We start from the raw sequence: 13,169 nt of genomic DNA on the forward strand, positions 1-13,169 counted from the left end.
TGTTGTGCATTGGCAAAATTTCCTATCTTTATTTCATATTTCCCGCATCCACAGCATTTTGCTTCCCTGAGAAATTTGCGAAGAGCAATGAGGTTGATCTTCAGTGTTAAACCTAGCATTGAGAGAAGCTGGAATATATAGTTCTGGCATCTTTGCAGAATCATCCAAGTTTGTTAAGAGTTTGGAGAAGTCAAATTCTATTAAATTAAAAGAATAGACTTGGACAAGAAGAACACAGGTTCAATTATTGCAAGTTAAACGTCAGAGTGGCTTCAAAGGGTCCTTCACAGAAAGAGATCAATAAATGGAACTGAAAAGAATGAGGTATAAACCCTGGAATCACAGGGGAAACGAACACATTCGGCACCAGACCACTGAAAGACATTTTAGATTATTTATCAGAAATGGACCAATTCTGTCATAATTATAACCTCGTGATGGAAAAGAGTACTATACCTGTGGTGGTTCACTGTCAAAAACCAGCACAAGGAGAAAACATTCTTCCCACTGAGGTCTCAGGGCATAAATGGCCCCCTCTGCTGCCAATGCAAAACACTGCAAGCTGGATCTACACAGCTCAGCCATAAAAAAAGACTGCAGCAAAGCAAATAAATGTCACATAAATGAGGTTAAGATCCTGACGGAGTATCATATCTGAAGTATTTCCCAAAACTCTATCACTTTCTGCCTAATGAAATATCTGAGGACTATTCTAAGATAACACACACAACATGCTGGGGGTCAGCAGGTTGGGCAGCATCTATGGAGAGGAATAAAGAGACGACTTTTGGGGCCAAGCCCCCTCATTAGGACTCATGAGGTGATCCTAATGGAAGGTCTCAGCCAGAAACATTGTCTCTTTATTCCTCTCCACAGATGCTTCTTGACCTGACCTGCTAAGTACTCCGACATTTTGTGTGTGCGCTCTGGATTTCCAGCATCTTTAAAATCTTTGTTGAAGATTATTCCAAATTTTCTTTTAAAGGTGTGAGTTGCTACTGTCTCATGTTACTACTTGTCAGCACTGATGCACGTCCTACATAGGCACTGCAAGAAGAGAAGTTCAAAAGATCGTAAACACAAAATACTCTGTAGATGCTAGAGTCAAAGGGGTCACCTTTCCTGCCTTTCCTGCCTTTCCCCTCCCCCATCCCTTTATCTTTCCCCTTACTGGTTTTTCACCTGGAACCTACCAGCCTTCTCGTTCCCACCCTCCCCCTACCTTCCTTATAGGGCCTCTGCCCCTTCCCTCTTCAGTCCTGACCAATGGTTCTGGCCTGAAACGTTGACTGATCATTTCCACGGATGCTGCCTGACCTGCTGAGTTCCTCCAGCGTGTAAGTTTAGAAGATTGTAAACCACTGGATGTTGATCTCGCTGGTATTTATTTCCTTATAAACATAGAACATAGAAATCTACAGCACATTACAGGCCTTTCGACCCACAATGTTGTGCCGATCATGTAACCTACTCCAGAAACTGCCTAGAATTTCCCTAGCGCATAGCCCTCTATCTTTCTATGTACCTATCTAAGAGGCTCTTAAAAGACCCTATTGTATCCACTTCCACCACCGCCACTGGCAGTGCATTCCACCCCTCTGTGTAAAAAAATTACCCCTGACATTCCCTCGGTACCTATTTCCAAGCACCTTAAAACTATGCCCCCTCGTGTTAGCCGTTTCAGCCCTGGAAAAAAACGTCTGGCTATCCACACGATCAATGTCCCTCATCATCTTATATACCTCTATCAGGTCACCTCTCATCCTCCGTCGCTGCAAGGAGAAAAGGCCAAATTCACTCAACCTATTCTTAGAAGGTACGCCCTCCAATCCAGACAACATCCTTGTAAATCTCTTCGGCACTCTTTCTATAGTTTCCACATCCTTCTTGTAGTGAGGTGACAAGAACTAAATACAGTACTCCGTGGGTTCTGACCAAGGTCTTATATAGCTGTAACATTACCTCACGGCTCTTGAACTCAATCCCACCTATAACGAATGCCAACACAAATACGCCTTCTTAGCAACAATGTCAACCTACGCAGCAGCTTTGAGTGTCCTATCGACACAGACCCCAAGATATCTCAGATCCTGCACACTGCCAAGAGTCTTACCATTTATATTATATTCTGTCTTCAGTTTGGACCTACCAAAATGAACCACTTCACACTTACCTGGTTTGAAGTCCATCTGCCACTTCTCAGCCCAGTTCTGCATCCTATCAATGTCCTGCTGTAACCTCTAACAACCGTCCAAACTATCCACAATACCCCCAACCTTTGTGTCATCAGCAAACTTACTAACCTACCCTTCTACTTCTTCATCCAGGTCATTTATAAAAATCACAAGGAGGAAGGGTGCCAGAACAGATCCCTGCGTCACCACTGGTTACCGACCTCCATGCAGAATATGAACCATCTACAACCACCCTTGGCCTTCTGTGGGCAAGCCAGTTCTGGATCCACAAAGCAAGGTCTCTATGGACCCATGCCTCCTTACTTTCTGAAGGAACCTTGGATGGAGAACCTTATCAAATGCCTTACCGGAATCCATACACACTACATCCACTGCTCTACTTTCATCAATGTGTTTTGTTACATCCTCAAAGAATTCAGTCAGGCTCATAAGGCACAACTTGCCCTCTACCAAACCATGCTGACTATGCTTAATCAGATTATGTCTCTCCAAATGCTCATAAATCCTGCCTCTTAGGATCTTCTCCAACAACTTGCCCACCACTGAAGTCAGACTAACTGGTCTATAATTTCCTGGGTTATCTCTACTCCCTTTCTTGAACAAAGGAACAATATTTGCAACCCTCCAATCCTCCGGTACTTCTCCCATCCCTATTGATGATGCAAAGATCTTTGCCAGAGGCGCAGCAATCTCATCCCTCACTTTCCACAGTAGCCTGGGGTATATTTCATCTGGTCCTGGTGACTTATCTAACTTAATGCTTTTCAAAAGCTCCAGCACATCCTCTTTCTAAATGTCTATATGCTCAAGCATTTCAGTCCGCTGTAAGTCATCCCCACAATTGCCAAGGTCTTTTTCCCTGGTGAATACTGAAGCAAAGTATTCATTAAGTACCTCCGCTACTTCCTCTGACCCCATGCACACGTTTCCACTATCGCACCTGATTGGTTCTATTCTCACACGGATCATCCTCTTGCTCTTCACATACCTGTAGAATGCCTTGGGATTTTCTTTAATCCTGCTCACCAAGGCGTTCTCATGGCTCCTTCTGGCTCTCCTAATTCCATTCTCAAGCTCCCTCCTAGCAACCTTGTAATTTTCTAGAGCTCTAACAGTACCTGGTTTTGTGAACCTTTTGTAAGTTTTTCTTTTTTCCTTAACTGCATTTTCTACATAATGTGTACACCATTTTCTTTAACCCTACCATCCTTTCCCTGCCTCAATGGAACACACCTTTGCAGAACTCCGTTCAAATGTTCCCAGAACATTTGCCACACTTCTGCCATGCATTTCCCTGGGAAGACTTGCTCCTAATTTATGCTCCCAAGCTCCTGCTTAATAGCATCTTGTTTCCCTCTACCCCAATTAAATATTTTCCCAAATCGTCTGCTCCTGTCCCTCTCCAGCGCTAAGGTGAAGGAGAGTTGTGGTCACTACCTCCAAAATGCTCTCCCAATGAGATCTGACACCTGACCAGGTTCATTTCCCAATACCAGATTAAGTCTAGCCTCTCCTCTAGTTGGCTTATCTATGTATTGCATCAGGAAACCTGCCTGAACACACCTAATGAACTCTACCCCATCTAAACTCCTTGCACTGAGGAGATGCCAGTCAATATTAGAAAAGTTAAAATCTCCCATCACAATAACCCTATTATTATTGCACCATTCCAGAATCTGCCTCCCTATCTGCTCCTTGATATCCCTGTTACTATTGGAGGGTCTATAAAAAAACATCCAGTAGAGTTACTAGCCTCTTTCTTGTTTCTGACTTCCACCCACACTGACTCAGTAGACTATTCCTCCATGACTTCCTCCTCTGCTGCAGCCATGATACAATCCCTAATTAGCAATGCTACACCCCCACCTCTCTTGCCTCCTGCACTGTTCTTTTTGAAACATCTAAAGCCTGGCACACTCAGCAGCCATACCTGCTCCTGACACATCGAGGTTATTATATCAACTATGGCTGAATAGCACTCAAAGTGTGGAGTACTTATTGTTAAAGGGGACAGCCACAGGAGTGCTCTCCACTACTTGACACCTTCCCTTCCTTCTCCTGACGATCACCCTCTTATCTGTCTCCTGTGACCCCGGGGTGACTACCTGCCTGTAGCTTCTGTCTATCACCTCCTCGCTCTCCCTAACAAGCCGAAGGTCATCAAGCTGCAGCTCAATTTCCCTAACTCAGTCTCTAAGGAACTGCATCTCGATGCACCTGGTGCAGATGTGGCCATCCGGGAGACTGGAAGTCTCCTGGACATCCCACATCTGACACCCAGAACCGAAAACTGACCTCGCAGTCATACCCACTATTCTAATGCACCGAGCCCTGCGAAACACTCCTTTCTTAAACTCTTTTCCCTCTCTTCGAGTTGATTGGTCTGCCGCTAAAGCTCTAGGGAAGATGTCAAGAATCATTTGCCTGCCATCATGCTTCTCAGCAAACACATATTTTTAATATGCATTTGTTTAGGTTTAGAGTAAACATCTCCTACCTCAGTGACCTTGACTGCTAGCTATTGCTATCACTTTCACCACTATTTCGATTGCCCTAACCATCAGGTATGCTGCCATCAGGAAGGAGGTACAGGAGCCTCAGAATTCAGACCACCAGGTGCAGGAACAGTTTTTACATCTCAATCATCAGGCTCTTGAACCAAAAAAGGATAACTTCACTCACCCCATCACTGAAACGTTCCCACAACCTATGGACTCACTTTCATAGGTTCCATAACCTCAAGGACTCTTCACCTCATGTTCTCAATACTTATTGCTTATTTATTATTATTATTTCTTTTTTGTTGTATTTGCACAGTTTATTATTTTCTTGAACACTGGTTGAATCCCCAAAATGGTGCAGTCTTTCATTGATCCCGGTATGGTTATTATTTTATGGATTTACTGCGTTTGCCCGCAAGATAATGAATTCCAGAATTGCATATGGTGATACATATTTACTTTGATAATAAATTTACTTCGAGCTTTCTAAAAGTACACAAAAGACTTTAGTTAGTTTAACATACAAACACAGTGGCTCCTGCTTCATCTGAAAGTTCGAGCTGAAAAGCATGCCTTCCATCCTTATTGGCACTTGAGGACTCACTAACTTGGAAATTCCTGAGCACCACCGTGTCCTAAAGAGACAATGGAAGAGAAACAGAAGAAATCATTACAATTTAGAGAAAGAAGGGTGTATTGGAATATATCGATCACTTTCTTAAATGATGAAATTCAAGTGTAAACAAAATACAATTTGGGGAAAATATTGTGAAATACTTCTGAAGCAATCCACTTTCAGAAGAAAGTTTTAAGTTTTATTTTCTCCAATACATTGCATTTCAATTTACTGATTCACCTGCTGCCACCACCCTCAAAAAATATACCATTGTGAAAGTTTTTTCCTTAAGATAATTGGATATTACCAAGTTCAGACAGGAAAGAAACAGCCCCTTCATCCCAAGTCTCCTCCCAACAATTTAAATCCATTACCACATACAGTATTTCTCTTCCTTCCTCTCTTGTGCCCTTATACAGTTGTCGCTAATTAATCTCTAACATTCAGCTCAGTTGCTCATATCAACTACAGCTGAAGAGCAGGACCTTCGAGTTGTATTGCCTGGGTTTCTTCCAGTAACACGTGCTGGTCAGAGTATGAATGGGATGATAATACAGATGAATGAGTTGCTGAGGAAGTGGTGCAGGGGGCAGGGTTTCAGATTTTTGGATCATTAGGATCCCTTCTGGGGAAGGTATGACCTGTACAAAAAGGGTAGGTTACACCTGAACCCGAGGGGCCAGTATCTTTACAGGCAGATTTGCTGGAGCTGTTTTAGAGGGTTTAAACTAATTTGGTAGGTGGTTGGGAACTAAAGTGATAGGGCTGAGGATAGGGCAGTCGGAAAACAAGTCAGAGCAGTGTGCAGTGAGATTGTGAGGAAGGACAGGCAGATGATGGGCAAAATCACAGTTAGTGGGATGAGTTGATGTGTACGGGAGCAAAAATCGAAATGGGAGATGAATACAGGACTTCAGATGTTATATTTGAATGCACACAGTACATGGGATAAGGTAGATCATCTTGTAGCACAGTTAGAGATTGGTAGGTAAGACATTGGGAACATCACTGAGTCATGGCTGAAAGAAGATCATAGCTGGGAACATACCATGCAAAAATACAGATAGTCTGAAAAGGACAAGCAGGTAGGCAGAGGGGGTGGGGTGGTACTGTTGTTAAAAAGTGCAATCAAGTCCTTAGAAAGAGATGACATGGGATCGGAAGATGTAAAATCCTTATGCATAGAATAAAGAAACAGCAAGAGTAAAAAGACCCTGATGGGAGTTACATACAGGCCTCTGAAGAGTAGCCAGGATGTGGGATATAAATTACAACGGGTGATGAAAAAGGCATGTAAAAAGGACAGATATTACCATGGTCATGGGAGATTTCAATATGCCAGTAGGTTGGGAAAATCAGATTGGTAGTGGATCCCAAGAGAAGAAACTTGTAGAATGTCTATGAGATGGCTTTTTAGCGCAGCTTGTGATTAAGCCCACTAGGGGAATGGCATTCTGGATTTGGTGTTGTGTAGTAGGCCAGATTTGATAGGGAGGATAAGGGAAAAGAACCCTTAGGAGACAGTGATCATAATATGATAGAATTCATCCTGCAGTTTGAGAGGCAGGAGCCAAAGTCAGGTGTCTCAGTTTTGCAGTGGAGGAAAAGGAATTAGAGGCATGATAGAGCAGCTGGCCAAAGTTGATTGGAAGGGAACATTAACAGAGATGACGGCAGAACGGTAAAGGCTGGAGTTTCTGGGACAACTTGGAAGGAGTATGAACAGATACGTACCACTCTAATATTCAAACCACTCTCTAGATAAGGAATTGCTCCAGCAATCTGGTTTAATTTGCAATTAGCTTATAACTTTAGGCCCTTAGTTCACAGAGAGTCATAGGGTAGGTAGCAGAGAAGCGGGCTCTTCAGCCCTCCAAGTCCACACCAGTCCTGCTCACCCTACTCACACAAGATCCAGATCTTTTTATGTCTTATCCATTCCTGTTGAAATGCAGTGATTGTATCTGATTCCATCACATCAACCCGTAGCCACTCTCTGTAAAAAAAAGCTTTCCCCCTCAAATCTCCTTTAAAACTCCTTCCTCTTATCTTTACCCCATGCCCTCTTGTATTTAATAATTCCAGCAATTTTTTAATTTTATATACCTCTGCCATGAATCTCTCCAGGGGATACAAGCACCACAATTACCATTACCCCACATTGTTAAAGACCTGCACTCAAGTCAGCATTCAGGCCTGAACTTCCTCTGCACTCCCTCCAGCACATCCAGAACCACAACTTTGTCCTGATTTAACCTCTGTGGAGACGTCTTCATGTCTACCCTCTCAAATTCCTACACAGCCTTCATCTCCTCCTTCAGTTCACTCTGCTTCCTTTTTAGTCTGAAATAAAAAAAAAACAAAGCCTATTTTATCAATTTTCCCCAACAAGTTAGAATCAAAATAAATGACAGTTGGGAAATTGAGACCAAAAAATTGCTACTCTAAACTGCAGCTTTTTACAAGCCTTTAAGAAACACAGAAGTAAGAACTAGAACTAAAGTGCCCATGCACATATATCACAAAAGCAAACTTTTAACATTAATAAAAAAACATAAATTGCTAGAAACTCATCTGTGGAAGGAGAGGGAAATAGTGTTATCCCAAATTATTATCTGTTTTCTTCCAACAGATACAGCCTGACCTGTTGAGTATTTCCAGCTTTTACTTCAGATTTCCAACATCTGCAATTCTTTTGATTTTCATCTAACACTGATGTTCCCTTGACACTATGTAAAACAGAGTGTAAACAGTCGAAGTGTTTTCATTCATGAAATTAAATGTGAGACAGATACTTAACACAGCACAGGTGCTGTTAACACTAATGTATTAAAACAACAATTCCACTCAATATTCAGAGACTGCTCATTTAGATATTACTAATTCCTTCAGTGAGTGTACACACATGACTGGTAGGTTAGCAAAATGTGGTAGAGATCCCTCGAAAAAGGGTCTCGGCCTGAAACCTCAACTGCTTGTTCATTTCCACATATGCTGCCTGGCCTGCTGAGTTCCTCAAGCATTTTGTGTGTGCTGCTTTGGACTTCGCCAACAATGTACTTTTCGAGGATCAGTTCAATGGAGGATCAAAATGGCGCAGCTACAGATCACTGCCTCACAGCACCAGAGACCCGGGTTCCGGCCTGAATCCGGTGCTGCCCGGACGGAGTTCGACCATTCTCCCCGTGATGGTGTGGTTTCCCTCCCAATGCTCTGGTTTCTTTCCACATCCCAGAGAGTGCAGCTGGCCACTGTAAATTAGTTTCTAGTGTGAGTGGTGGAATCTGAGGGGAGTTGTTGGGAATCTGGGGGGAGAAAAGCTCTATGTTTGGTACTAACGTTCATAAGTGCTTGAGCAGTACAGACTCAGGCCCTTTGGCCCATATTCCCTTGCTCTGCGGACACAGGAGACAGCAAAAGCTGGAATCTGAAGTAAAAAAGACGAACTTCTGGAGAAACTCCCCAGGTTGAGCAGCATCTGTGGAGGGGAAGAGGCAATTTGCGTTTTGGGACGAGACCCTACATTGTTGCTTGAACATCTATTACTGTGACTCCATGGAATTTTGTTGCTGTAGGAAAGTAAACACATTCTAGAAGGGAAGATCCTGGATGTGGATCTGAGATGAATGATACATTCTCATCACAGACTGAATTGGGTTTCCTCTGAACAATCAGGCAAGCACTGCAGAATTGAAAAACCACCAATAACACCAGTCGATACGTCTCACATCACTGGTGGGACTTATGCAGTCAAGCAAATTGCCTAGAAAATGCAATTAATCGCTGTGCACTCTCAAGAGAGTTTGAATTTCCTTGTTCCTGCTCTTTGATTGATTCTGCCACAACTCATCACTTGCTGACACTCCAACTCAAAAGGTTCAGGTGGAAGTCAGCAGGCTTTTTCTGTGAATGGCAATACAACCAAGATTAATGGAGATACAGAGATTGAAGATATTGGAATCTGGAACAACAGAAGGAACTCAGTGGGTCTATGCAGCATCAGTGGAGGGGTCAATGTTCTGGGCCAAAACCTTCATCCACACTTTCAATGATAGCTGGAATGCCATCTGGGTTGAGAAGCCCAGTTGAGGTTCTCACCAGTGTATCAGGTATCAAAAGCAGGTTCAGCAATCTCATATTCCCAGCCAAGGCCTGGCAAGTCACCAACTTCCCCCAATAGATCAATTGGCTTCAACTGCGGCAAGGAACAGTCACTGTGATCTGATTTATGGAAATGTGGGGAAGATCCCATGCTGAGTAAGGTAACATTCATAATGAAGCATCAATGATCACTTCAACTTGAAGGGTTCTTAGAAAGCTGCACATTCACACACACAGAATATAACTCACCGGTAATTTTCAGAAAGCACCAATCATCTAACATTTTCTTTAACAATTAAAGGTGGAGTGAGGGGAAAATTACAGTAAAGGAAAAACATGTCACCCTTCAAACAGGTAAATTAAAATCCATCCTCTGCAGGTGAACACTGACTAATGCAGTAAGTATACAATGGACTTAAAAGCAGATACCTTCCTCTGCTGTCTTTGTTTAGATGCCAGATGCAGACGGAGTGACACCATGATTTCCATGCAGTGTGCTTAGCTTCTGAGTGTGGTCCTTGGCAACAGTGATCTAACCCCAGAGATAGAATGGCTCTTACATTGCACAGTCCAGCACTTGACTTCCTGTCCTCTATAAACATTTGCTCTTCACCCATCAGCGAGATATCCCTCTTGTATTTCTAACTGCTGCCCTTGAGTGAGCATTTCAGAAAGGAGACTGCTACTAACCCTTAACATTTATCCAGTTCTCTAAGCCACAAAATTGTCGATGTCTTCAAACCATAACACTGAGATGAGCAAATATGTGTTCATTTTTTTCCAAATTTACCAACAGTTTATACCCATCCATGGTTTTAATTTAAGCCCTCCTTTATCTAACCAATATTCTTGGCCTCCTCCCTGAGCTCAAGAAAAATACTTACAGTTCCTGCATTGCTAAAACCTGCTGATGAATTTAGCTTTTCCTTTATGAGCCAAACAAAAGCATTCCTTGATCTTCCCCATCAAATTCTTCGGAGAATAGAATCAGCGGGATTCTCAGATCCAGGTCTAACATCACTCAAATTCTACTTCGCAACGTAATCACCTCATTAATTCTTGAGCAACTGAGGTTCTGAACCAAGTTTCTGAAGAATTTATAGCAGGAACGGTTCAGTGAACACCTATCATCTAGTGGTACAATGCAGTGGATTTAGTAATGTTTTCTCAGCCAGGGTTTAATTTAAACATAGAAGGGGAGAGAAAGCTCCCACAGTAAACCACAGAGTTCTCATGCTGCTGTAGGAGCTTAACAGTGTAGAATTTCTCTCTCTGACATTTACCCCCATTGACAACTGGCTTTTCTCTCATAAATTAGAACAGAATTGGGCTGGGAGGTTGCAGTGGGACGTGAAGAGCGAGAGGGGAAAGTAAAGCTGCAAAGAGAGGCATGGATTTATAATCAGAAGGAGACAAGTTACTAACTAGATAAGTTAGAGAGAACTGAAACTTGCTTGCAGGATCACATAATTAGCATGGATCTTATTCTTCATGAGTGGAATGTGACAGGTCTGTTATGCACTCGTTCTATGCTCCATAGAAATCTCCAGCCCCAATCACTATGACTTCTTGATTTACATGGAACGATAATGAACTTACAACAGAGAAACAGGTGACTCGGTCCAAAGGTAGATGTCTCTACTCGTGCTCTACCACCTGCATCAACAAAGAAACAATTCCATCCCCTTTCATTTAGATAGCTTCCCATTAAATACATCCATACTACCCCCTCAGTTTTTCCTCATTGTAGCAAGTTCTAAATTCTTTACCAGGAGAGCAATATGAAAGCTCCTCCTCAATTCAACTTGAAACATTAACTCCAATTCTCTTCCCACAGATGTGGCCTGACCAGCCGTGTATTTCCATCACTTTGTTTTATTTCAGATCTCCAAAAACTGCAATTTGTCCACTTTCTCCCCAATTTCCTATTGATCCCAATGACTAGTTTAATAGTAACGGCTCCTGATTATTATACTTTCTCCCAAAAACACCAATCATCTATATAGGGTGACCTTGTTATGCAGAAGATGTAGAATCTGGTTATGTTCCTTAGCATGGACATCTTTTCTCCAAGTTAGTGTCTTTTCTAACTTATATTTCAACAAATCATTCTGTAAAATCATCTAGCGGAATACGCATAAACCATGTTTTTCTTTGATAAATCTTTCCCAAAATCTTTAAACTCTCAGTTGACGTGTTAAGTTAAATACTTTACCCCTTGTTTAAGAATGCTATCACAGTCTCCCACCAACTTTCCAAATATAAAGGTGTTGATTGAAGCTTGGCTGGCTGTTGACGGCTGCAAAGTTGACTCTAAGAAGAACAGGAAATTACAGTTACATTATATTGCAGTGTAGGCCGGAGATTCCAAAGCAAAACGCACGCTGACACCTTTATTTTTAACTGTAAAGACATTCACAAAATCAAAGTAGAGAGCCTTTGCAATTTCCACTCCAGATAAAAATATAAACCTGCTTTATATAGATCACAAAAAAATGCTGGAGGATCTCAGAAAGCCCGGCTGCACCTATGGAGGGGAATAAGCATAACTCAGTCAAGTTTTGGACATTAAAGGGAGACTAGAGAGAAGTTTATAAGAGATATGGATATAGTAGACTGCTGGTATATTTTTCCCAGGGTTGAAATATCTAATACTAGAAGGCATGCATTTAAAGTGAAAGGGTGCAAATTCAAAGTGGATGTGCAGGACAAGTTTTGTACACAGTGAGAGTAGCGGGTGCCTGGAATGCAATGCCAGGAGTGGAGGAGGAGGTAAATACAGTAGTAACATTTCAGGGGCTCGTAGGTACACATGAATGTGCAGAGAATGGAGAGATATAGACAGAAGGGATTAGTTAAGACATTCAACAACTAGTTTAATTAATTTGGCACAAGATCGTAGGACAAAGAGTTAGTTCTTGTGCTCTACTGTTCTTGTGGTCTGTTTAACCATTTTCCTTAATAAGGAACCCAATGTTCCTTATTAGTCCAGACCTAATGGATACCTATATAACTGAAGCATAATCTCACTATGTTTGCAATGGGCCAAAACACCATGAGTTTTCACAACTACATTACTGTCTCATCATTTGATCATACTTTTACTTTTCCTGCCAAAAATAATAATCTCATTTTTCCCCATATTCCTGTCCAAATAAATTTTATCTGACACTTTTCCTAATTACTATAAAATTTGTTTAACCTTCTTACAATGTTTCTATCATTTTTTAAAAAAGCATTTCATTTACTCCATTGACCTCATCATGAATTTTAACACCTCCCGAGCAATTTTTCCTTAACCTTTACTTGGAAAAGCAGACCCATCTTTTCCAGTCACTACTGTTTGCCTTGGTTCCATTCTAATAACTTTCTAAACTCTTCCAAAGCTATAGCATTCTCGCTGATATGATACACAGCATTGAATTCAATACTCCAGCTGATATGTAATTGACGACTTGGCAAGATTTAGTATATATTGTTATTTTGTTTGACTATAAGCAGTTTGGCTAGTTACTGAAATATATGGAAACTGAGGTTGAAATTTAGACCTGGCACAGATGCTGAACACTTGCAGCCATAGGTTTAGATTTATTTTGATCAGGATAATGGGAGCTGGCATAGACCTGGTGAGTGAATTGCCACCTTTTGTATGCAAGTGATGTGATAATTGGTGTTGCAGTTAGTAAGAAAAGCAAGCTACCAATCAGATGGAAAGTTGGACAGGGCAGTCGTAAATGGAATTTAATCCCAACAACA

General features: G+C 41.8%; 1 protein-coding gene across 3 annotated transcripts in view; it reads right to left on the bottom strand.

The window, feature by feature from the left end:
- The window catches only part of pot1 (protection of telomeres 1 homolog), a 349,938-nt gene that overhangs the window by 228,472 nt on the left and 108,297 nt on the right, over nt 1-13,169 (bottom strand). For all 3 annotated transcript variants that reach the window (XM_072267898.1, XM_072267896.1, XM_072267897.1), the window contains 2 exons: nt 11,629-11,726; nt 5,221-5,331 (listed from right to left, as the gene is read on the bottom strand). In XM_072267898.1, the coding sequence (XP_072123999.1) occupies nt 5,221-5,331; nt 11,629-11,726 (209 nt within the window). The remainder of the gene's footprint in view (nt 1-5,220; nt 5,332-11,628; nt 11,727-13,169) is intronic.

This window comes from Mobula birostris, chromosome 9 (genome assembly GCF_030028105.1).
Source record: "Mobula birostris isolate sMobBir1 chromosome 9, sMobBir1.hap1, whole genome shotgun sequence".
NCBI lineage: Eukaryota > Metazoa > Chordata > Chondrichthyes > Myliobatiformes > Myliobatidae > Mobula > Mobula birostris.